Below are 27,230 nucleotides of genomic sequence, written 5' to 3' on the forward strand. Positions count from 1 at the left end.
TCCCGGCCTTGTTTTTAGGGTGATGTGATTGGAGCAGAATATTGGAGTCGGCCATAGACAGTAAGGGAAGAAGAGGGAGACAAATGTGACAGAGGCTTGTGGAGGTGCTCAGTTAATTCACAGTGGCTTTGAGACTGAACCCTGAAGAGTCATGATAATAGATTTTCGGGCTTATGCCGTGTCAAGAAAGTAAAGTGAAATTCTTACGTTTCGATGAGAACTCTGCTCTGCGTTATCAGAACAAAATCTCGAGTCCACGAGAAAGGCTTCTTAAATAATGAGCTTTGAAATTTAGAAGTTATAATAGAAGTGGAAATGGTACGTTCATTCGTCACCAGATGGCTCCCCGGACGTGGCACAGCGCTAGCGTTCGAAGCGGAAGCTGACCGAACCATCAGAATCAGTCTAAGTGGGTCACATAACATGTGTACGAAGCATATGACATTGACAGGTGTATGCCATTGACGCAAGCCTGGAATGAAACATCTGGCGATGAGGAACGTACGAATTTGGAAAACACCGAGACGAAATAACAATAGTGAAGGGACAGGGAAGGGAACTACCTACGTAAATCCTTAATGGCTGGCAACCAGGTATTACTTAATTGATAGCCAGTGTTCCTGTTGAAATTGTTAGGATTTCTACGTATTTCCACAGCTTCCCGTATAATCCTGGACCTGTAGTGTCTAGTGTGGGTAAGAGCTCAAGCATTTTGGAACATAACATCATGACCCGACGATAGAGCGTGCCGATTTGTCTGGCTGGTTGAGACGAATATTACGTTCATGTTCGTTGATACGGGTACCAATGGACCGGCATGTTTGGCCGATGTATACCTTACGGCAAGTATAGGGAATTTTGTATACCCCAGGACGTAAAAGTGGGGACAGTTTGTCCTTGGTTTTACTCAGACTGTGAGCAATTTTAGTGGCGGTGCCAAGCACTGTTTTTATATTTTGTTTGAGGAGGACCTTGGCAATTCGATCTGTGGTGTTGCGAATGTAAGGCAAGAGTCATATTTCGAGAGTAACGAGATAACAACAGGATGGCTTCGACCCTAAGAATCCGGGTCTTTTAAATAGCTGGAAAATGCTCTCAGTTGTTTTGGTATTCGAAGCATATTGTGAGGATCTGAGCCTGGCACTATGAGGGCTAAGTTGGCCAAGAGTGGTATTTTAATTTTTTCTACTCAGTTGTATTAAATAAGGAGTACGTCGTTGCAGAGTCACTTCTTATTTTTCTTTTCTTCTTCTTCTTCTCCTCCTTCTTGTGTCGTCTCCCTCTAGAAGTGTTGGCGAATACCGTGGAACATCATTTCCTATTAATCATATTTCCGTATCGTGGATGTCGAACCATTGTTACTGAGCGAGTTAGTAGTGCGGTTTGGGTCGCGTGGCTGTGAGCTTGCATTTGGGAGATGGCGGGTTCGAGACCCACCGTCGGCGGCTCTGAAGATGGTTGTCCGTGGTTTCCCTATTTTCACATCAGGCAAATGTTGGGGGCTGTACTTTAATTAACACCACGGGCATTACTATCCCAGTCCTATCACTTTCCCATCCTTGCGAAAACCTGTGAAGTGTTAGTGTGATGTTAAACCAATAGAAAAAGAAGAAATACTCTTGAAAGTTCCGCGCTCAGTCTTAGATTTTGACAGTGCCGGTAATTGAAATAAGCCCAGCCGAACGATAAACTAGTAAGGCTAGTCCTTAGATCAGAATAGTGGATAGATTTGGTATTGATTCAGCGGCAAGTGGTTAAGAAAATCGCAACTCATCTTTCAGTAATTATATCCACTCTTTTATCTGCCATCTCGTTACCTCATCACATCATCATTATGTAAATTCGGCCCGTCTGCATGAGATAAGATGTGTTGAGTATCGGACTGCATTGGTAAACCATTTCTTTTCTCCAACGTTGTTCGTGCTCAGCTTCTCAAATGCATCAGAAATATTCTGAACATGTTCTTCAGAATGTCTGTACCAACCTGTTTGGCAACGCTCTGAGCTGCACTCTGCTTTATCAAACTTAAATCTCTTCCTGAAGACAGAATTTATTGACATTTTATTTTACATATATTATTCTAGAACTGGCCGATAGCACCGGATATACATTAGGTTAAATGCCTATTAACAGTTTTATTTAATATAGAATGCCGTAGTCTTCCACTGATTTCAGTATGCTGAACGTGTGATTGAGAAGCCAAGATACATACTAGATGAGGACTCCAGATGTACCTTATCTGTACCAAGGTGTGAGCATTGCATGCAAATATCCATTGAAAGAAGTGGAGGTCTGCGGGCTGTAGGCTCCTGTATATATTACGGAGGGCATGCTGAAAGTTTTTAGCTGCTTCATAGTGCGTGAAAGAAGAATTGTAATAGTTAGTCCATTGTTTTCTTAGGATCGTTCAGCAAAACGAAGCTCTTACTTGCTTATGTATTGGTAGGGGTGATGATTACTAGCATTTTGAAATCAGAAATTTTGCGTTTTGATTCGTACATATATAATTTTGTAGTTCCAAACATTTGTAATTTAGCGTTTTATAGCCTTTTGAAGAAAAACATAAAATGTGAGTTCTGATAAATGAGTAATGACTCTTGATAAAAGTAATGGCGTGACATTGAAATTCCATTTGCATAGAGCTGATAGTAAAGTTTTCTGTTTTCTCCTGATGAAGAAAGGCAAGGTTACTTTCGAAACGCGCGTTTAGCGTGTTTTATATTTTATTATGGCAAAATTCCAAAAATTTTACGTCATGAGCAGTTACAGGGGCTATGAAAATCTAAATGATAATACTTCTAAATTAGGTGATGAGAGGGTTTCTACTCTGACATGCAGGGTAAACTTCGTCCAAGACAGATTGTTTTCTCCTCCGCTAGTGTAGTAAATTTCCGACTCGTCGGGTATATTACGGAAAAGATGAGTATGAGATAAGAGAGTGTAGTGTTATCCACATCTAATTTTGGTTGTTAAAGAGAGTATTTGTGTGCTTTGTCTTCGTACGTGCCATGCCAGGATATTTTCTAAAGCTGGTAATGTGCTGAACGAACGTCATTAAGTAACAAAGAAACTAGCATGCTCTTGGTTTTGAATGCAAATGTATAATTTAAAAGTAATTTGATGGCATTGACAAACTCTAAATGCAATTTCGTGTACTCTGTAAGTCACGTACGTTTACGCGTTGTCACAAGAAATGTAGGTGATTAACATTAAGGCCACAGTTTTTATTAGCTTGTTTAGTATAGCATAAGAATAACAGTTTGGAAATATGTTTTCGTTTATACTTCTACTGATATCATGTAGAACAGTAAAAGAAATAACGCATCCAATGGCAGTCGCTGTGTTGTAAGATACTGTGATCAGATCGCAGTTAAACATAATATATACCGTTCTGAAAAGTGACAATCACAGATATAACTGTGATTACAAAATATCAATTATTCCCATTTTTAGGAAGCGGTCCTCACCTGTAAAATGATCTGTCCCGGCATTCGACTTAGTGCAGACGAATGGAAAAAAATAAATGGAAATCCATTCTGAGGACAGCCGACGGAGGGGGCCAGCACCTCTCCTTCTTCTAAATGCAGAGGTGTAGAGTCACGGTAGAACAGTGGCCATCCTATCTCTACACTCGCCGACCTTTCGTAGAGGAAATTGTATTGCCAAAATAAAATTTGTTGTAAGGGGGCTCATAAAACAAATCCATAAAATAGACAAAATGTTGAAGCTGTCTTAAAAGGACCGATCACAACTCATTTTACGCCTCTCACTGCGAGGAACAATACTCGGTAAGTCCTTTCGGGACACTGAAAACATTTTAAGGCCTTAAAATCAACCGTTTCCGACATATCCGCTCTTTGAAACTGATCAACCACGGCGAAGCCACCTCAACATGTTTAATTCAATTTTCCCTCTACCGAGCTCGATAGCTGCAGTCGCTTAAGTGCGGCCAGTATCCAGTATTTGGGAGATAGTGGGTTCGAGCCCCACTGTCGGCAGCCCTTAAAATGGTTTTCCGTGGTTTCCCATTTTCAGACCACGCAAATGCTGGGGCTGTACCTTAATTAAGGCATCTCCCGCTTCCTTCCCACTCTCAGCCCTTTCCTGTCCCATCGTCGCCATAAGACATATCTGTGTCGGTGCGACGTAAAGCCAATAGCAAAAAAAAAAAAATTCCCTCCAGCTCCATATGAGGTAGTGTTTAAAAATGGCGGAGTTAACTTCAACAAGTGCGTATTTTATGGTGTCATCTCTCGATATCTTCAAGATACGCTTCTTTTAGTCTTCAAGGCCTGCAGCGATATCTTACCTTACAGTAGGATTTAGCTGTGTAATATAATGTAGCATTTCATTCTCTGGAAAATGCCACTGGGCGACTGTCGTAAATGCAGGTCAATGTATTGATTGATTGATTGATTGATTGATTGATTGATTGATTGATTGATTGATTGATTGAAACTTGGATGTACAATATACAGTAAATCATACATCTTTTACGTCTCACATCATTCACCATTGTTCAATAAACTGTTGATAATTGCTAAAAGCTGTGCGAATGAAAATTAAAACGAATAAGTAAAATTATGCAAAAATGTCAACTTGTTTATTATTTTTAATTATAATACAAGTTTCACGCAAATAATTCTAGTCACTGTACCTAGTTCAGACTACCGTGTACTTTCCGGTGGACACATAGCCTAAAAACAATTTTACGAAATAAGGAAACCGCTACTATGAAACTACTTATCTTTTGTTGTCGTAAAGAAAAGGAAATAACTCAAGCCTTGTTCTAAACCCTCTTCTGCTTATGCATATTGTAACAATTCGTAGCCTAGCTCTCCAATATATTTTCTACTCAAATGAAAACTGCCATGCCAATATATATTACAGGTTTAGCCATCTACTTCCACGAGAAAACCAGATTAAAAATGTACCTTTTATATAGCCTAGTCGTTATTTACTATGTTTTTACGCTGATCATGTCACACCATCGAACACCCGGCTTGGATGGCTTCACCTGCAAGAGCAGCACACATTTCACTCCTTTTCCACAATTACCCTGTTATTTTATGTTTGTTATCATATTTCTTCTTCTTTGCAAGGATAAATTAAAAATCTTGTCTGTATTATGTTATGGGTTTTATAAAGTTATATTTCGTTGTGACTAAACTAATTGAAATGCCATTTTTTGTTGTAGGGTCAGCACAATACTCGGACAACTCACCTCCAGTAATATGGATACCAGAGCGGTCCTGGGAAATCATGGACAGCGAGCCTGTGGGATCGGAAGTTACGCGGGTACACGGAGACGACTCGGACGGCGATCAGGTGATATACGGAATCGAGCAGAAGAACAATCATTTCGACGGTGTCAACACCAAGGCAATAGATCTACCCTTTTCTATTGATCCGTATTCTGGACGAATAACCATCAACGATTCGCTAGCAGATAGGGTAAGTGATGACCGGTGATCTTCTTCTCCTTCTTCTTATTCTATCCCTTATGCCTCTTTGCGTCGGGTTTCGCAGCCATTTTCTCTGCTCATACTATCCACGGTGATCATCCAGGCTTGTTGCGATCGTAGTTCCCTGTCTACCGGGCGAGTTGGCCGTGAGGTTAGATAACCAACAACCTAACGCTCATACACCCGGCTCACGTTGTTTCCGACTACCCTCTAGAGGTCTCAGCCAATTCCCCCTCCTTACCCAATTTCATTCGTCTTCATTTCATCTTCATTAACTCCTGACATGAGGTTGGTGTTAGGAAGGACATCCATCCGTAAAAATTATGCCATAAATGTCACCTTACCTCATCCCCGATCCTTTATCAGCAAACGGGACTAAGGAGGAGACATACGTCGGAATAGTTTGTTTTGACTTTCGTAACGCCAAATTCTCGTGCATGCAAAGTAATGGTAAATAAGGATGTCGGAAGTCTAGGCCTCGAGTGCCTTTAAAACGTGGCACCGGATGACCTCTAAAGCTCGAAGAACGTAAAATTTCTCAACAATAACATTGCACTGACTGACTATTGTTGTTAGTAGAGGTGTAGTCTGTCTTTTCTTCAGGCACTCATCTTCACTATATGACATTACTAATGCAATTACAAAAACTAACACGTTAACGAGTGCACAGCAGCTAGTCTCCTATATAAATAAAATCGTAATGACCGTGTCTCTGTACATCGACTATTTTGGCGAAATTTCTGCACAGTTATCCGTTTCAGATGTAATAATGATCATCTGCATATTTTTTTAGCTTTGGTGTTTGTTTGTTTGTTTGTCTGTTTGTCTATAACTTGAAAACTACTGGATAAATTTCCACGAAACTTCATATTTAGAATCCACCTTTCCTTGGGTAGGTTATAAGGTCAATATTGTTTCTAAATCCCTGACATGACTGGTGGTTTATACGAAACTAAAACCATGATTTTGCACTCCCACAAAATATACACAACCAAACTTAATGGAAATCTACCTGCCTTAATGGAAATCAATTTCTAACCCTTTTTTTCTCATATGCAACATTTCTATATGAGGATTAATAAGGGGGATATCATGAACGGTCGGTTTTGCAAGCTAAGTCCAGCGGACATAGCCCAAAAGGTGTACGTGGAGCAGATTCCTTATGTATCTATATAAATAAAATCGTAACGACCGTGTGTCTGTGCATTGATCATTTTAGCGAAATTTTCGTACAGCTATCCCTTTAAGGGGTAATAATGACCATCTGCATATTTTTAGCTATAGTTTCCTGAAGGTCCTAAATTTTACCTGCCCTCACCCAAAATCAAGATTGCGGCACAATGTGCCAGACGAACCAGAAAATTGAAATTAGGCAAAATTATACGTTTTAGCCTGTAACAGACGGAAAACTTCCAAGATCTTTAAATTTTTCATTTTTTATCCCCGAAGAATATCGAAATATGCAGGCAATTTTAATGACGGTGCAGCCATTCGTTTCGAGGTATTTTGCTGCTAAACGGTAAGTCCTATCGGAAAACAGATGGCAGAATCTCCATTCAATTTCGACTGATCTACAACTTTGGTCCTATGACTTTTGGTCGTCTCTCCCTCCCTCCCTTTGGCTTATTTCTCGGTTGTTCGTAAATGTTGTGTTTTTTACACATATATTACACAGTTTGACACACTTATCAGAAGATAGTAATCGAATGTGGCACACACATTGACACGACCAATGGCTATATGCGAACCTAATTTCATGATTCTAGCTTCCACTTAAGTATGTGAAAAATAATATAAAATGTTAAAAATGTACCCAAATTTCACCCCATTCAAACATCGTAACTCAATCGAACCCATAAATATAGGAGATACGAGAAAATGTTTTAAGACCATACATGAAGAGCGATAAGAGCGTCTGATGGTGCAAACCGTTTATTGATATGATCTCGAAATGAAGGTATGCACTTACAAACGTGTCCATGCTTCTCTGTCATCATCTTCTACATAAATAAAATTGTCCAACGGACATAGCCCAAAAGGTGTACGTGGAGCAGATTCCTTTTCTATATAAATAAAATCGTAACGACCGTGTGTCTGTACATTGACTATTTCGACAAAATTTTCATACAATTATCCGCTTCAGGTGTAATAATGACCATCTGCATATTTTTTAGCTTTGGTTGTTTGTTTGTTTGTTTGTTTGTTTGTTCGTTTGTTTGTTTGTCTGTTTACCTATAACTTGAAAACTACTGGATATATTTCTACTAAACTTCATATTTAGAATGCACCTGCCATTGGGTAGGTGTTAGGGCCAATATTGTTTTTAAGTCCCTGAATTAACTGGGGTTTATACGAAGCCGAAACCGTGATTTTGCACTCCCACAAAATATACACAACCAAACTTAATGGAAATCTACCTGCCTTAATGGAAATCAATTTCTAAACTTTTTTTCTCATTTGAATCATTTAAATACGGGGATTGATAAGGGAGATATCATCAACGGGTCCGTTTTTCGGCACTAGTCCCACCGGACTCAAGAGCGGGTGCGTGTAAAGCCTATTTCATATAACTACAAAACAAATCGAGATATTCCAACCAAACTTCTTATTTAGCATCCACCTGTCCAGAGGTAAGTTTATAGGTCCATATCATGTCAAATTCCCGGAACGGACTGGGGTTTATAGGGAACCGAAACAGTGATTTTTACTCTCGCACAATATATACAAGGCCAGCCTGACTGAAAATCGACCAACCTGGATGGAAATTCATTTCTAAAACTTATCTCTCATGTGCATTTTTTCGATAGGAGGATTAAAATGGGAGATATCATAAACGGTCGGTTTTGCAGGCTAAGTTCAGCGGACGTAGCCCAAAGGGTGTTGTGCGTAGAGCAGATTTCTTATCTATATAAGTAAAATCGTAACGGCCGTGTGTCTATACATGACCTTTTTGGCTAAATTTTCGTACAGTTATCAGTTTTATGACCATCTGCATATTAGTTAGCTTTAGTTTTAGAAAGTACTCATTTATAACCGCCCCTTCTCCAAAATCACTATTGAGGTACAATATGCCAGACGAGCTAGAAATTGAAATTTGGCAGTATTATATGTCTTAGCCTATGATCGACGGGAAGCTTCCAAGATCTTTATAAATATTTAATTTTTTACCCCCGAAAAATATCGTAATATTGAGGCATTTTTAATGTCGGTGCAGACCTTCATTTCGAGGTATTTCGCGGCCAAACGGTAAGTCGTATCACAAAACGTATGGCACAATCTCAGTTCAATTTGGAGTGGTCTACAACTTTAGTCCTATGACGTTTCGTCTATCTCTGTTCTTTAAATGCTAGATTTGTCTCTTTTTCGATTAGGCCTATACCTACAGTTTTCCTTTGTAACGTAGCCTATAATTCGTAGTTCGAATCACTTATACGAAAGGTAGAAACATCTAATTCTACACGAACACGGCCCAACCAGTATCCATTGGTGAGCCAAATTCTATGTTTGTAGCTGTCATATTAGTAGCCAAAAGTAATGTACTGTGAGAAAACCTTACCCGAATTTCACCTTATTCAACGTACCTAACTCAATTACACCCATACGTAGATGAGGCAAGAGAAAATATCTTAAGACCAGCCATTTAGATCGCTAAGTGAGGCGCCTTATGGTACAATCCCTTTGTCGATATGATGTATTGTTTAGCAGCAGTTAATCTGTTAATGAAGGTTTGAAATAAGTAAACATGCATATACTTCGTATGTCGATCTATATATATTCATTGAAGTCGATTTGTAACGATGTAGAAAGTGTGTGTTTTGACATTATAATTAATATTTTACATCGATAATGACTCTTAGCATTCGGGCGTCTGCTATTGTGATCATTACTCTCCACATCGACTTTGACTGGCAGTTGGAATGGGATCCTTTTCCAACTCCTTTGTAACTAGCATTGGTATGGATGGACTACCATTGTAATTAATAATTCCCTTCTCGATTTGACTGGCAGAAGTCAAGGGAGCATTCCTTTTATTCAAAACTTCCCTAACTGATTTTGTTTGGGAGTAGGCAAGAGTGCCCGAAATTATAAACAAATTTACCCATCTAAAATGTGGCTGGCATTAGGCATAGTAGTCTTGCTATCATAATAGAAACTCACCAACTCGTTGTGACTCTCATTAAGAAAAGGAGCCTGTCATTATAATGATTACAGCACAACTCAATTTTGACTGGCAGTAGGGAAGGTGCCTGATATGCCTGATATATTAAAAGTCCTCAACTATAATCTGTCTGGAAGTAGGAAACGGCGCCTGCCATTGTAACGAAAACTCTCCAAATCTGTTGTGACCGCGCAGTAGGTAATGGAGCCTCCCATTATAATGACAACTTACCTACTCGATTGTGAATGGCATTAGGCAAGTGAGCCTGCCGTTATCATCACAACTCCGCAACTCGCACTTTACATTGGAAACAACGTATGAGAAACTCCCCCTGCTGTTCCTGGATAACGCTAGGAGACATGCAATTTAAAACAATCTTATTTACTGCATGTACAGTAATTTACTTCGATATCCGTATACAATGTAGAACACCGTAGCGAAGCACGGGTACATTTGCTAGTCTTCTTAATAAAATTGTAGGGATATGCGTCTGTGATGCCATTTATTTCGGCATATTTTTATATATTTATCCGTTTTAGGTCAACTCAGTATCATATCAGTAGTTTTTAGCTTTTGTGTCTGTTTGTTTCTTTGTTTGTTTGTTTGTTTGTTTGTCTGTTTGTTTGTTTGCTCCACCATCACGGGTAAACGGCCGAATAGATCTCGATCAAACTTCATATTTAGAGTCTACTTATACAAGAGCAGGTTTCTATATGTACAGCATTTAAAAATCAGTGAATTGACTGGGGGTTTATAGGAACATCAGAAGATTTTTTCAGTTTTTTTTTTTCACTATTGATTATATCACCACCAATTGCCATATTTAGAGTCTATTCATCCAGCAAGTTTCGATATGCATATCATTTTTTCTCTTACACAATTGATTATGTAAAATCTGTAGAGTATAGTGAAAAGCCTCTTCATTTTAAATAATGTTTGTTATGCACGTAATTTCGCTTACTCTTCAAATGACGGATAAAGGTACTATTTCCTATGGGCTTCATGCTCTGCAGCTATTGACGGACATCCTCGCAGATCTACAATTATTTGAAAAATCCGTAATAGGAGAAAATCATAGGATGCATAATATTTCGCTCGGCTTGAAAATCAACCCCATCTGATGTAACTGAACACCAAGGAAAGAAAAGGTAGAATTCTTCCCTGTGGTGTCTTGTCTGGTTACCTATCTGTTCGCATATTCCTAAAAGTGGAAAACTGGTGGACTTACGTTGCATTTCAACCAAACTATGTACTTGTAATCTACTCACTCAGGATTGTGTAGTCAGGTGCATATGATGACATGGTTATCACATGGAGTTGGTATTTAAAGTAAGATTAGTCTATTTTCTTTATGCCTTGTAATTATTTATCGTACGACGGATACAACAAATGATGATTACGAAAAATTGGATTTTTATGCCAAATCCCGTAGGAAATGTCGTGCATGTCACTTCAGTGTGGGTAACGGGGAAAACTAAAGAGCCATTTTAGTCCTTTCTATAGGGCAGATATTGAGGGAGATATCATCAACGTCGAAGCGCCACACCAGTGGTCAGAGGTACAATATGCAACCTGAGAACCAAGGAGAATTTCGCTCAACTTCGGATCAAGAACTGTACCGTACAATAAATTCGGAAATCGTCCTCATTCTCTCTCGACTTTGTTCATCTTCATATTTCACGTTACTGCCACGTGCTATCGTAGGAAAATATAATTCTAACATGACCCATTAAACGTGCTTAATAGAATCGTGTTACTTCACATAAATTCCTGAAGGAAACGTGTAATGTACACGCACGCACATTAATGGTGTCCCGACATAAACAATCAACACTGCCCCACTCCAGTACTGAAAAGGAGGGGAGAGAGTAAAGGGATAGTGTTGAAGGCCACTCCAGTACTGAAAAGGAGGGGGAGGGAGTGAACAGGTAGTGCTGAATACACAGTGTGTGTATTCCGGCGTTATACTGTAACATTGTAATAAGATGGCTCCTATCCTATCACAGGTGAATCGAGGACGTATTATTGGCATGTGGGAGGCTCACATGGTCCTCCAAGCAATAGCACAAGCAGTACCATGCAGTCTTAAGACAGTTTCGAAATGGATAGAAATATGGCAAGAACGAGGTGAAGAAGGATTGGTAGACCCGATATAACGCAGCTACAAAATATTCCTAACTACTGTAGTATAAAATACTTTTCGGTTAAAAACCTCCTTTACCTCTTAATACTGTAATTATCAGAGTAGGTTACTTTTTTAATTGTTTATGTTAAAATGCTATTTGTTCGGGGCGTCGACCTATAGAGTTCTTTTGCCCCTACTTGCACAATATATGAACCTGCATGTAATTGGAATTGCGGAAGTGTTGAGTGTTGAATGTGAGGAACGTTAAGGACGACACAAAGACGCAGTCCCCAGGCCAGGGATATTAATCATTTACAATTAAAACCCCCTGACCCGGCCGGGAATCGAACTCGGGGCGGCCGGGCGCGTTGCCCCGTACACCGCGGGGCCGGACGAGTAGGTAACCTAATGCTGTACTTCAATACATCCGTCACTGTGCCCATTTTGATCACAACAAAGTCTTGTAGCGGGCTGTCTACATGCAGTCCATACAGCAATGCGTTGAGCCTTCGACACTACCCTTCAATCTCTTCCCCCATGTTTTGTACTGGATTGGCCTTTAACACTACCCCTTCACTCTCTCCCTTTCTTTTCAGTACTGGAGTGGGGCAGTGTTGATTGTTTATGTCGGGACACAATTAATGTGCACGTCTGTACTGTAAATTACCGTGCGAATAACGGGTACAAATGCTAGTCAAACATATGTCACACATTGTAAGTGTACGTTGCTGGTGACCATGATGTCGCCAACTACGTGAAGCAGCAACAGCAACCACTCATAATGCACAACATAGTAATAGGTCGCCAGTGTAGAAGCGTGCTGGAGCATAGGTGGTGGGGGTAAGATCGTGAATGAGTCGCGTGTGCCGGAACTAACACAAAACGGCCAGTGGTTATCCTTGGCCGACTTCATGGCCAACCGATCAGATCTACGTATGTTAAGGCGTTTTTCTTCATTGAATACGGGAGGAGTGAATCGGTTCCTTTCATAGGCATTGTTTCAGTACTATTCGCCGAACATTTTCGGATGATGGGTTAGGTGGCGTGAAAATTTTCCCTCGCAGTTTCGATTCGTTCCGCCTGTTGCTATTTCTTGATGGATGCAGTATGTTTGCTTACATGTCTTGGCACTTGACAGAATGAAATGTAGCTTCCACCGAAGTCTGATTCCCATGCATGCCTGTGATATACAGTGAGTTTCTCTCATCGGTTGGCCGGCAGGTGCGCCCAGCTTATCTGTCTCCCGTTGACTCATCACTGCCCGCTTCGTGGCATAGCAACAAGGACAATGCATGACATGAGATAACAATTAAAATTAAGAAAATAACAATTAAGAAAATTTAGTAATTAAGAATTAGGAAAATAAGCTCGTACCTTATGACAAGAGATGTTGGAAATGTTCTCCTCCTGCATCCCCACATTTCTGGCATCGTCTTAGGAAACTCCGATTCACACGCATATGTTCGTCTTCCATAATTGAGGCTATATCTCTCCGGATATGTTCTTTCAGTTCGTCCAACGTGTGAGGGTTTTTGCAAACAATTTATTTCTAACATTTTTCTTAGCCCTCCATGTTGAGCACTTCGAAACCCCGGCTTCTCGTCCAAGTCGTCTTAGGGATTTTGTAGGCATATGTTCTAATCTTTCTGCTATTTCATTTACGTTTTCCTCGTTAAGTACACATTTTTAACACTTCGCTTCTTATCGAGTACAAAACCAATTCCTCTCAGTTTGTTTACGAGTTTCCCCACGGTCTTTTTATGTCGAGGGTGTACACCTGGAAATTGTGTTACAAATCTCCTAACGACTTCCCTTCAAGACTCTGTTTTCACATAATTACCGTATCGTATCGTATCGTATCGTAATCTGTTTACACTCCAGGGTCGGTTTTTCCCTCGGACTCTGCGAGAGATCACACCTCTACCGCCTCAAGCGCAGTGACCTGGAGCTTCAGACTTTGGGTCGGGAATACAACTGGGGAGGATGACCAGTACCTCGCCCAGGTGGCCTCACCTGCTATGCTGAACAGGGGCCTGGGGGGATGGGAAGATTGGAAGGGATAGACAAGGAAGAGGGAAGGAAGCGGCCGTGGAATAAAGTTAGGTACCATCGCAGCATTCGTCTGGAAGAGAAGTGCGGAAACCACGGAAAACCACTTCCAGGATGGCTGAGGTGGGAATCGAACCCACCTCTACTCAGTTGACCTCCCGAGGCTGAGTGGACCCCGTTCCAGCCCTCGTACCACTTTTCAAATTTCGTGGCAGAGCCGGGAGACGAACCCGGACCTCCGGGGGTGGCAGCTAATCACACTAACCACTACACCACAGGGGCGGACATATAATTATCGTACGGTACATAAATACCCTTTTCTCTACCGTGTACACATGTGAAGGCATTGTGAGAATTACACCCCGAAGTAACACTTCACAACTCGAGAACAGTTGCAGCGATAGATCAACACTTAATACACGTTCTAAGCATGGACCTGAACTGCGAAATGCGAGCAAACCGTGTTGTCGCTACGCTGTGTAAAAGGAGGTGGTGAGACAAGGGGAGGCAGATAAGCTGGCCAACCGATGAGAGAAACGCACTGCAATATAAGCTACTGAGGTATGGGAGTAATAACATAGTAATAGAGCACTGCTGTGACTGGATGTTATGAAATATGGTAGTTACCGCGCCAGTCGTGTTGCGATAGCTCTTTCTGGGTCAGCGAGGAAAGCAATGGAAAACTACATCACTTCTTGTTCCGCCTTCTACGCCTCATTACAGTGCCACCATCGAATTTTACTGTTACCCTTGAAAGGCACACATACGCCTCTGGGTTTAAGATATAACAGGCAAACATCTTCAGTTCGCGGCATTATACGAGGGATGTAAATAAAGTACTGGCAATATTTAATGAACTAACAAGTACAATTTCATTTTCATTGTAGTCACCCGCAAAGTCTGTTACCTTCTGCCAAATATCGGGAAGCTGTAGGGGACCGTTGATAAGGAATAAATGTAACGGTGCTGCTACGAGGGGGTACTTCGTTTGAAAGTGACAGGTGCTAGTGTGTCATTAGAGTTTTGATGCTGTACTTTTCGCGTCTCTTGTTCTATCATTGAACCGTACTTTTATTCCCTTCCACACTCACATTCCATCTTGCGTGTATCGTGCTACCGCATCTACGTTAACGGTTGATTGAAGCGTAAAGCAATTTCAGAACGCCCTAGAATATATTTCCGTCTTTACGGCAACCATCCACCGTAAACCTTGTCAAGGAATGCAGTTTGCTGTATTTCTAATATACCAGGGGTGTCAAAATAATTCAGCATTTATTTTCTTGGCCTGTATTGGAAAAAGCCGACGTGATTCCCATTAAATAATGATCTTCTTTGTTGTTATTTATGAAAGGGACGTACGATGCTTTATTCGTCAACCTCGTAGGCTTGCCGCGATTGAACCTCGGCTTTAGACGCGATAATAATAATAATAATAATAATAATAATAATAATAATAATAATAATAATAATAATAATAATAAAATTATAATAATTGTATAATAAATTGTATAACACCACCTCTCCTCCCTTGCAGACCAACATTCTGATGGTGAACATTTTTTCGACCAACGGTACTGGAACCGACTAACCACAGTCTCAGATCATTTAGACTTCAACGCCTTAATGATCATGGCCGCCAGGCGGGCTTTATTATTATTATTATTATTGTTACCGTATTTTTTGTGGTAGGTAGAGGTGAAAGAAGGTGCGGGCGTGAACGGGTCTCAAACTACGAAATTAAAGTTAATGTAAAATTTAACAAGGTTATATTTTCTTTGCAAAAACACGAAATAACAAGAATGGCAGGTACAGAGTAGCAAAGCAATAAGGTACAATTACAGTATTTGGGCTCCGAGAGCCAGACACACAATTCTGAGCAATTAGCCCAACTTTACGATATACAGAATTCAACAAAGGGGCAGAAGACCCCAATCAAGCCCAGGAGCACTTGCTCCAAATTACACAGTAAAGCCTCCTCGAGGCATACAACACTCAATTTTCGAAAAAGAGCCACTCGCTCTCAACTTTAAGCCTATCAAAGGCCACACCAAACTCCACCTTCAAGTTGTCCTCTAAGGACATATACACAGGGGTAACATACCCAACCTACTGAGGTCTATTAAGTGAGAAAAGGTTAATTACTTGACCTCTAAAATAACAATTGAGAGGAGGCGATCTGCACTCTTAATACACTTGTTTAAAACCCTAATCTGGCACTAGGCCGCTAATGCAAGGGCTAATCCCATACTAAAGAGGTGACTTAAGAAAGAAATAATTTACATTACTGTTACGGAAGAATCGATTGAGAAAAATAAGTTCACCTCAGAACAATATGAGTGGGAGATCGAGAGGGTTAAGCACTCTCTATCCCAATATGTAGTTTTGAAAGAGAATAGAGGCTAAGAGTCTTTACATTTTAAGGAAAGTTACATGGTAGAGACGCTTCGGACCCGCCCCGAGAGTTAAACTGCTGAGCTAGCAAGAAAAGAAGTTATTAAAAGGCCATTACCTTGGTGTTGAACTGCTCCCCGAAGAAAGAGGCGCTTCCCGCCCCCTGCTATGTACTTTACACACTGAAAGATGGTACTGAAGTGGCACAGAGACCCTAAAATCAGCAGTTTATATACTCTCGCGGAAAGTTCGAGGCGTTTTTGAAATGAGAACACCCTCCCACAAGGATTTTATTGGTTCACCAAGAAACCCCCTACACAATACGAAGAAGAAACATATTATTGGTTGAAAATTAATTCGAGAAATTCGGGATTGGCTAAATTCAAAACAAGGGGAAAGAAAGGGTTAATAATGCCAACTTAAACAATGACTGAAAGAAATTTAGCAAAGAACAAACTTTTGAAATTAAATTTTCTCAACAAAAACAGTTCTTTCACTTCGCACTAGGGTGCACCGTTGTAGTTCTTCAGTAGTGTCCTCTAGAAGAGAATGTTCACACTTCTTACTACAAGCAAAACAAAAATACATCGAAAACAACACAGTTCAGAAACTTCAAAATTTCCAAGTAGTGGCATCTTCAGGGTAACTTGAAAATTAACACATAAGACCAAGTTCAGACTTCTCCCAGTAGGGGAGTTTCAACTGGCGCAAGGTTTAAATAAGCGGCGTGGAGGTGTACCGCCCGGTACAATTATGATTATTATTATTATTATTATTATTATTATTATTATTATTATTATTATTATATTTAATTTGCTTACCCTCCAGGGTTGGTTTTGCCTTCGGACTCAGCGAGGGATCCCACCTCTCCCGCCTCAAGGGTAGTGCCCTGGGGCGTGAGACTTTGGGTCGGGGGATGAAATTATGGAGAGGTCCAATATCTCGTCCAGGTGGCCTCACCTAATGAATAGAGACCTTGGGGGGAGGGGATAGACAAGGAGGGGGAAGGAAGCGGCCGTGGCCTTACGTTAGGTACCACCTCGGCATTTGCCTGGAGGAGACTACGGAAAACCACTTCGAGGATGACTGAGGTGGGAATCGAAACCCCCTCTACTCAGTTGACCTCCCGAAGCTGAGTGGACCCAGTTTCAGCCCTCGCTCCACTTTTCAAATTTCGTGGCAGAGCCGGGAATCGAACCGGCGCCTCCGGAGGTGGCAGCTAATCACACTAACCACTACACCACAGAGGTGGACTATTATTATTGTTGTTATTATTATTATTATTATTATTATTATTATTATTATTATTATTATTATTATTATTATTATTATTATTATTATTATTATTATTATTATTGCTGCAAGCCGCTTTCTTGATTTACAGCATATTTTGGTCAATCTTGAAGAAAGATGTTGAAACATACTTGTTCATTTATGTGGTCATATACTGGTATTTCCAAGGGCATGTGATTTTTATAAACATGAAGTTCCAGAAATGATCGCTTGTGGAACACCGTGACGCAGGCAGACATTTTAGTAGGGCACCTATAACCGGTCTACAGATTGATCATTAAGATGATAATTAGTTACGAGAACTATGGTCCAGTGTTTGAACCTCTTGTAGTATCAGTGGGACAACACAAGATAATGGAGCGTAATGGGGATGGAACCACGTCGTAGTGGTGGGGTGTGGATACTGAGCAAATACACCTATTAAAGCAAGTTTACGGTAGATTGTTCTCTGACCTTGCATTTGGACAGTGGAGACTCGTTTATTAGCCGGCAACAGCCATTTTCTGTTCCGAGGATAGCTGATTCGATCACCTCTGGTGTCGGTGGTATTTGAGGCCTATTAAGGGGGATCAATTCAAATTTTAATTAAGCTAATTTTCTCAAGATATTTCTTTTTGATTTTGTACATATTGGCACTCTGTTATCGGAAATCTGTTTACGATCTTTGTGTTAAGGATTGTTGACGTAAAGTAGACAGTTTCATTAAGTCAGGAAGTTAATGAACGTAACAATTTTAGATTACGGAAACATTTTTGGGTACATATTTTTCAAAATGCTTCATGAAGGAATACCAAATTAATGTATATTATCATATGCACATTTTACTCTACCACCTTAATTGCTACATTATTTGTTTCACGTCACACTGACTCAGACTTACTGTATATGGGGAGGATGGGGCAGGAAAAGGCTAGGACTGGGAAGGAAGCAACCATGGCATTAATTAAGGTACAGCCCCAGCATTTGTCTGGTGTGAAAAAGATAACCACGGAAGACCATCTTCAGGGCTGCCAACAGTGGAGGTTGAACCCATTATTTTCCTAATGCAAGCTCACAGGTACGTGATCCGAACCACGTAGGCAACGTACTGGGTTACTTAATTTAGAGCCGCTAATATTGGAAAATTTAATGGAAATAACTTTATCTCTTAAAATTAATGCAAATATATTGCAATTAAGTATTTACAGTATAATCGCATATTTTCACCCAAATTTTGGAACAGGAAATGATACTGTCAATCTGTTTTTTGGGAAAACTGTATTACTTCATTGGAGATACGTTAGGAGATAAATATATCGTCGTAATACTGAAAGAAGCGATCTGACATTTCAGAGTGGGAGGTCTGTCTACTGCCTGACTGTGTGGGAAGAAGGGAGTAGGGGGTTACGTTTGCTATGGAAACGTGGGCGGGTCTACTGTAGTTGCCATGGAGATAAGCCTGCTGGCCGGCGATGCTTGGAGTTATCAAACCTCTCACTTCTGAGCAGTCTGAACGAACAAGTGGGCTGAAAGCGAGGGGAAGGAGAAAGGAATGCAGGAATATGGCAACACTTCGCAATGGCACGTCCAATGTCCCTCCCTCCAGCCTAATCTGTCAGAATATGAGTTTGAAACCAGATTTTTAAAGACCTTTCTGTGAATGCGGAGTAAATTCATTTGTTCGAAAATCCATTTTCAGTTGATGTCGGTGATGCAACTACAGCTCGAAATAATTGAACCACAGTGTTGTTTCCAATTAAGGGACAAGTTCGCGGAAAGAAATCTTATTCACTTTTACAGGGCGCTTAGTAATACAAAATTACCCCCTTCCTTAAAATTTGCAAGAAAATTCTTGTGCACGTTTGCGAGTACTTACATTTGTGAACAAACTTTTTTTTTTAAATTGAAGTTTATAAAATCAAAATTACGTTCCCGGATCAGTGATGAACACTTACATTTCATTCTGAGGGCGTCTGTGTCAAATCTGTCTCCAGACATTTCAACACTGTCACTTCAAGTGAAGACCCAGGCCTCTCATTAATTGATAAGTTTATCCCAATTTACAGACTGTTGTTTACTCTTCTCACTTTATTTTGTATTGTGGTTCAGGTTATCGTTTATGTTGTCGAATAGCCGTGTGAGAGCTTGGTTGGTTAATTGGTTGATGATTGAAGAAGGGGGCACCTGGATATGTTTGTGTTAGTGAAGGTCGTGGAAAGGGGAGAGAACAGTGTGGCCCCCGGTACGTTTAGGAATCTACCGTTCGGCCCGCCCGCAAATTAAGTCGAACGAACCCCACTGTCGGCAGCCCTGAAGATGGTTTTTCGTGGTTTCCCATTTTCACACCAAGCAAATGCTGGGACTGTACCTTAATTAAGGCCACGGCCGCTTCCTCCCAACTCCCAGCCCCTTCCTGTCCCATCGTCGCCATAAGACCTATCTCTGTCAGTGCGACGTAAAGCAACTTGCAAAAAAAAAAAAAAAAAAAAAAAAAAGAAGTTGAGTACCCCTGTAAAGGAAGCAACGGAGACAGATAAAGGATATGGAAAGGAGGAAGTTAAAATACAATGAAGCGAGCAAGTTGGCCGTGCTGTTAGGGTCACGCAACTGTGAGCTTGCAATCGGAAGATAAGGGTTTCAGCTCCCATTATCGGCAGCCCTGAAGATAGTTTTCCGTAGTTTCTCATTTTCTCACCTGACAAATGCTGGGGGCTGTTCTTTAATTAAGGCCACGACCGCTTCTTTCCCTCTCCTAGCCTTTTCCTATCACATTGTCGCCATAAGACCAATCTGTGTCGGTGCGTCGTAAAGCAAATTTGTAAACGGAAAAGAGAGACACAATGACTTCCTAGTAAAAGCCTTTGAAGAAAAAATACTGGGAAAGAAATGAAGACGAAGACCAAGGAAGACATACTTCGAGGATGTGAGAAATTTGATGGAATGTAAAGACTACAAGGAACTGAAGAGAACAGGATTGAGAGGAGAAAGGTTGCAGCTTATACTTTAGTGAATTGTGATGATGGTAGAAACGCAAACTCTTCATGCTGCAGATTTGAAGACAATAGACTCCTTTGAAATCTGGTGTTGGAAAATAATGCCCCGTATATGTTGGACAGCATAATTATATTCGGAGAAACAACTGAGGTTGGCATCAGAAAGGGCATCCCGCCATAAAAATGCAATCAAACATCATCTCACTTCATACCCGACTCCTTATCAGGAAATGGAACCAAGGGGACGGATTCTCCAGTTCGTTAGCCATATAGTTGGACGGGAGAAGAGAGCGTTGAGAAGCTCAATATCCTGAGACATAATGAAGCGAGCAATTTGGCCGTGGTTAGGGTCACGCAGCTGTGAGCTTGCATTCGGAAGAGAGCGTGGCGTGTGTTCCTCCTCGCGGATCAAACACCATTAAACAAGCCACTGGGACATCCCTCGTGATGGATTTGCGTCTGGCTGAGAATCGGAAACGATGGAGAAATATACCGGGTCTCTCTCATAAACCCAGACCGAGCGGACGGTGTTTGTACTCTGCGCCACTGCAGCTGCCTCAGCCGAAGTTACGTCGCGCGCGGTCGCCCTGCTTTAAGCGTGTATACAATCTTACCTTATAAAAAATGCTGTCGTCCTTCTTGGGTTATACAAACATTGTATCCGGTAACTACATTCTGGCTGACGAGAATCAGTTCTGCCACTTTAATGTTTCTGATTTCATTTCGTAATGTTTTCTTTCAGTTCCTCCAGTGTGTGAGGATTTGTTCGATAGACCGTTTCTTTCAGTTTACCCCACAATTAAAAATCACACACTGTTAGATCTGGAGGACGAGGGGAAAGTAGGCCAGCACCGATCACTCTGTCTGCAACACTTCCGAGATTGTAAGAAGGGAATCTTCTGCTGTATGAGCAAGTTGTGAATCCTGTTGAAATTACCCACGCGATTTTTCTTCTCCAGTTAACCGATGGAAGAACGGCGCCAAAATGTAATCTTGGTCCTCTCTGCATTTACTGTCGTTTCGAAAATATAAGCCAATTATTCGTCTTGAACTAACAGCACACCAAACACCAATCTTGCTGTCATAATGGGATACTTCATAAACACCATTAGGATTTTCTGCACACTAATAGCGAGATTTATGACTGTTCACGCGACCATTCAGATGAAACCAGAACTTTTACATACGAAAATACGGTGTTGCAATGATATCTATCTCATCATGTTAACAGCTGAGATTCAGACTGGCGACTGGTGCTTGCGAGGTCGAAGACGTACAGGCTGCTTGCAAGGTCAAAAACTGCGTGTGCCTCCCATACTGCAGCTTACGCATTGCAGAGTAAAACCGTCACTTCGACCGTAGTACATATGTGAGATCCGGTATAGCCGATATTACGAATGCAAGAAATTTCATACAGTTATGTTTCTCATGTTCATTGAATAAGTCAGTGTAGGTAAAGTCTTTTATTTTGGTATTTCCTTCATTCCTTCTCGCTCATCTTGTATGCAAATATAATTCTAACCACTTTTCTTTTGAGCGATTGTAAAGACAGGACTGCTTTCAAACTCAGCAAAAGGATTACTTGAATTTTAAAAGATAAAGTGCTTTAAGAGCTTAATGAAGCGTGGTAATAACGTCGGTAATAATGTCTCAGTGGTATTAATAGACTGCGACCACAGAGAAAGAATGAATAAGTTCGCTATACATAAAGAACAGACAAACATAGCTAACTTTGTGGTGATAATACTGTTGTATTCAGTATTGGTTTTTAGACTTCCATTTACTGTGTCGCTCTCTTTTACTTTTGCAATTGTTTAGATAAACAACTTAATGCGAATTTGTAACGGAATAAGCTCTCTAGAATTTGCTGCTGTTCTCAGTTAACATGCATAAATCTGGAAGATAAATTACACCGTCGGGATGGGAGGAGGGGCACTTTCTTCTTCCATAATGGCTCCAATAAAATCAAAACATTCCTATCTCCAGATCTAGTTGTAGCAAGTCAAGTAGATGATTAATGAACTGGAGGCGGGAGGTACAGATTTCGTCATTAACATGAGGACTGCTGGGCACTACTAGGAAATAAACCTATCAAGGGATGGCAGGAGACTGCTTGCAAAGGTGATGAGCGAAAGATTGGGGAAGGAAACAGTAAAAATAGAATGTAACAGCAAGACAGTACTAGAAGTGTTTCGTAAAACAAGTAAAAATATGACAATAATATTAACTGAAAGGGAAATGAGAGATTTTTTGATTGTTTATGAGAGTATGTAAGAATAAATCCCTGACAGAAAAGGAAAATCAATGCATTTTATGCGATAAACATATGGAAGTGGCTCACCTGCTGAAGTATAGAAGAATAGAAGAAAAATATGTAAGTGGGAAAGAGATAGGTAGAATTGAAAATGAACCTGAACTGTATTCTCTTGTTAAATTATTAAAGAAGAATAGAAGAAAGGAGGAGGAACACCAAAATGATATAATGCTAATTATCAGAGGAATATGGGAAAAGAAATCTAAACAACCCCAAAACAGGGAAAATACATGCAAAATGTACTTTAGTAAGGTCATAGGCTACATGACGGGGTAACTGGACTTCAAACATTTTTTTTTTTTTTTTTTTTTGCTACTGGCTTTACGTCGCACCGACACAGATAGGTCTTATGGCGACGATGGGATAGGATAGGTCTAGGAGTTGGAAGGAAGCGGCCGTGGCCTTAATTAAGGTACAGCCCCAGCATTTGCCTGGTGTGAAAATGGGAAACCACGGAAAACCATCTTCAGGACTGCCGACAGTGGGATTCGAACCCACCTATCTCCCGGATGCAAGCTCACAGCCGCGTGCCTCTACGCGCACGGCCAACTCGCCCGGTTTCAAACACTTTAGCTCTGTTAAAGTGCAGGAAACATCTCAAAAGTATAAGATTGTCTATTAAAGATACGTAATATTGCCGTAATATTTACTGGATACGTTAGTAATTTATAGCTAGTTTAATTATTTCTTGTAACACTTTTTTAGTTTGAATATGTCTCTTGTTTTGCATTACAGTATAAACAAAAACTAACTGCATTTATTAGTTACTAGCTAAAACCTGTCAAGAAATAACGACCATTGGGGTAAATACGTATTGAAAGACATTTCTTGTGCTTAGTTTTCGTACAATTTTCCTTATGTTGCACCGACACAGGCAGGTCTTACGGCGACGATGGGATAGGAAATGGCTTGAAGTGGGGAGGGAGCGACCGTGGCCTTAGTTAAGGTACAGCTCCAGCATTTTCCTAGTGTGAAAATGGCAAGCTATTGGAAACCATCTTCAGGGCTGTCGACAGTGGGGTTCGAACCTATTTATCTCCCGAAGGCGAGCTGATAGCCACGTGAACCAAACCACGCAGTCACTTCTTTGGTGCATTCCTTGTACAGTTACCTTTTGGCACTATTGCAGCTTGAATATATCGCTCTCTTGACATTGCAACATTTAACTGGCCGTCGCTGAAAACTGGCTGAGGTAAATAGTGAACACTATGTGCCCTACAGGGCTCTATAGAGACCTTCATTTCCCTAGAAGTTTTTTGATCATGATACAAAATGCCAAGCGAATTGGAAATTGATGACCCTTGAAAGAAAATAGAAGTGTTTTATCGGATATTGTAAAGTTAATTCGAGGGATTAGAGCTCTCTGTTTACTCTCTCCACTTGTTATTTCCAAATCTAAACAATTGTGGTACATACATCTCAGAATCAGGCCCTAATCTGTTCCGTTTAGGATCCGTTCGGAAACGTTCCGGTTTCTAAGGAGCATAACTATGGCTCCAGTTTTCAGAATAAGAATATGTGGAGGAAAACTCCTAATTCCAAGGAATTAAAGAATTATGTAGGAAAATGAAGTAGCTGCCTTTCATCTTCAGTATTAATGTGTTGACGCTACTGTATGGTTTTGAACTACCAGCTATAAGCCCAATGATTTTCAAATTAATTAAGAATGGCAGCTTTAGAGAAAATGTTGACATATTTCGCAGAAGTGAACGAACGTTTTGCTATAAATTTCAATCACGACACCATCATGTGCTAAAATTCTGGCTGGTAGTTCAATAATATTCGATCCGTCACCATCTAGAGAGGGGTAGACGTTGTTACTGATTTCTTGCAAAAATCAGCGAATTCCATATTTTTGTAGTTTAGCCTGAATGTTTTATGTAATTATTAATAATTAATTGTTTGGCGATAAGCATCTGGCAGAACAGGCAAAACCTATGATTTTTTCCACCAGAATGAATGGAATATCGTTACCTACTGTATGATATATTTTAGAACACGATTTGCACACATGACTGAATTACTATTTGCTATTGGGGCTTTCTCCCGTAGTGAGTCGTGCTAATCGAATATCGTCATCTGTTTTAGAATTTAATTTTAATCCAGACACCGAACTCTCATTTAAATTTAGAGAGCAGCAAAACAGTGCCTATGCCTGTCCACGAATTACAGCTGGCCAACGAGACGTCTGACTGCACATGCGAGCTTACGTCCTTTCCCCTCCCCTATTGCACCGCATGCCTTTGCCTTAGTGCTCTCATGGTTCAGGTGACCTTGAAGTACTGGTGAACAAATGGCACTAGCGAGCGCTTTGGCCAATCAGAATGCTACATCTTCTTTAATAATTTAAAAATGTACGGTGAGAAATGTTAATGCTTTCAAAGACACTCTGCAAATCTACAGGCCAAGGTCTTTCGTCGGGATGCTCTACGATGTCAATCGATTCAACCGTTCTCTCAAATTCGTGGTCACGAAAATCAGCCTAGTGTTTTAGATATATAGACGGTTACACTAAGCAAACATTCTCTCCCCAGTTGGTGATAATTCCGTGTGGCTATTATAAGCTTGGTGCAGCCCTTGTAAGACAGACCCTCTGACGAAGGTGTATAGACCGTACATGTGTATTTGTGTGGTGGGCGACACAAAGCCTTTGGATGATCATGCGTTATTTAATTGCTTTCACTAAAATCGCCACTAATCGGCATCATTTTGTTATAGATTAATATCAAAGTTTATAATTTTCATGTTCCGTATTGATAACAATATTATTATTGTAGACAAATGAAGTAATCTACCTAACCAGTAAAATATAAAATTAGTACTTCAATTTAAATCATGGTACTAGTTTCGGCCTACTGATATTAGGACATAATCAGCCATAAGATCTTAAAACACTAAAAACAAAAATAATTGGCCATGCATGTAATAAAAGCAGATAGCATAATACTTGAAAATAGTTCTGATCTAATATTCAGCGTCCACTACAATAAGTCACTGCCTTGAGGATATAACACAACACTTGAAAATTCTTATGATCTGTTGGTATACTTCAGTAAATATAAATCACTGTCTTGAAGATCTATAAACAATTTGTTGAACATGTATAAAATTACAAGCAATTGGTGAAAAATTAAGATAGAATAGGTTGATCAGCTAAGATCTAATTTAACATAATCAGTTAGCTTTTTAAGTGTTTTAAGATCTTATGGCTGACGATGGCCTAATATCAATAAGCCGAAACTAGTACCATGATTAAAATAAATTCAAGTACTAATTTGATATTGTGTTGATTAAGTGGATTGCCTCATTTGTCTACAATAATGAATTCATATTTCATACACTCAAACTGTCCTCGATATGTTCTTCTCGAGATTAGCCTGCACAAAAATTGACAGACACCAACCAGGGACTTAAACTGTACATAGATTTGGCTGACGTTATTGTGGTGGTTGATGTAGGAATTAGTAGCTCGAGCTACATATCTAATGCTCTACTCTGTAATTATAAGCATTAACAATGAACGTTCCATGTGTAAGCACGTACCTTTGATAAGTAAAACAGTACCAGCTGTGTTCTATCGTTTCGAGTCCGTGGTGAATTAACAGCTGGATGGTTATTGGCGGACTGATTTGTCACACCGAACACAGACCTAGCTCCTGAATGTAGGAAGTATGAAAGATGTGTAGATAAGTATACGTCGGAAACTGTGGCTCGCGTACCAGATTGCTTGACATTTATCAAAACTGAAGAAATTAGGACAACACGGAGGTAATTTAACAAGAAATGACATATGTATTAAGTCTTCCGAACATGTGTGAGCACGGTAAATGCAGTATACACGTGTGAATACCTGTACTGAATGCTAACGACAGATGGTGCCTGACTTCATTGGTGGCTAGTCAAAAACGGACGCAAAGTTAGCATGTTACCAGTCGTACTCCTTGTTGGATATTAGTAAAGTTGAACTGAAGTCGTACGTGGAAATTGCACCTTTTTTTTTGTCAGAAATTCACGCCCTTGTCATGTGGAATTGAGTGAATATATCAATCACTACTGATCTGCATTGAGGGCAGCCGCCCAGGTGGCAGATTCCCTATCTGTTGTCTCGCTAGCCTTTTCTTAAATGATTTCAAAGAAATTAGAAATCTGTTGAACATATCCCTAGGTAAGTTATTCCAATCCCTAACCCCCTTCCTATAAACGAATATTTGCGCCAATTTTTCCTCTTGAACTCCAAATTTATCTTCATATTGTGATCTTTCCTACTTTTAAAGACACCACTCATATGAATACTAATATCATTCCATGCCATCTCTCTACTGACAGCTCAGAACAAACCACTTAGTCGAGCAGCTCGTCTCCTTCCTCCCAAGTCTTCCCAGCCCAACCTTTCAATCAATCAATCAATACTGATCTGCATTTAGGGCAGTCGCCCAGGTGGCAGATTCCCTATCTGTTGCTT

The 27,230-nt window shown here is 40.3% G+C and overlaps 1 protein-coding gene across 1 annotated transcript in view; it reads left to right on the forward strand.

The window, feature by feature from the left end:
* The window catches only part of LOC136879327 (tyrosine kinase receptor Cad96Ca), a 435,356-nt gene that overhangs the window by 354,894 nt on the left and 53,232 nt on the right, over window positions 1-27,230 (forward strand). Inside the window, exon 2 of the mRNA XM_068229068.1 lies at window positions 5,198-5,454. Within this exon, the coding sequence (XP_068085169.1) occupies window positions 5,198-5,454 (257 nt within the window). The remainder of the gene's footprint in view (window positions 1-5,197; window positions 5,455-27,230) is intronic.

Source organism: Anabrus simplex, chromosome 8 (genome assembly GCF_040414725.1).
Source record: "Anabrus simplex isolate iqAnaSimp1 chromosome 8, ASM4041472v1, whole genome shotgun sequence".
NCBI lineage: Eukaryota > Metazoa > Arthropoda > Insecta > Orthoptera > Tettigoniidae > Anabrus > Anabrus simplex.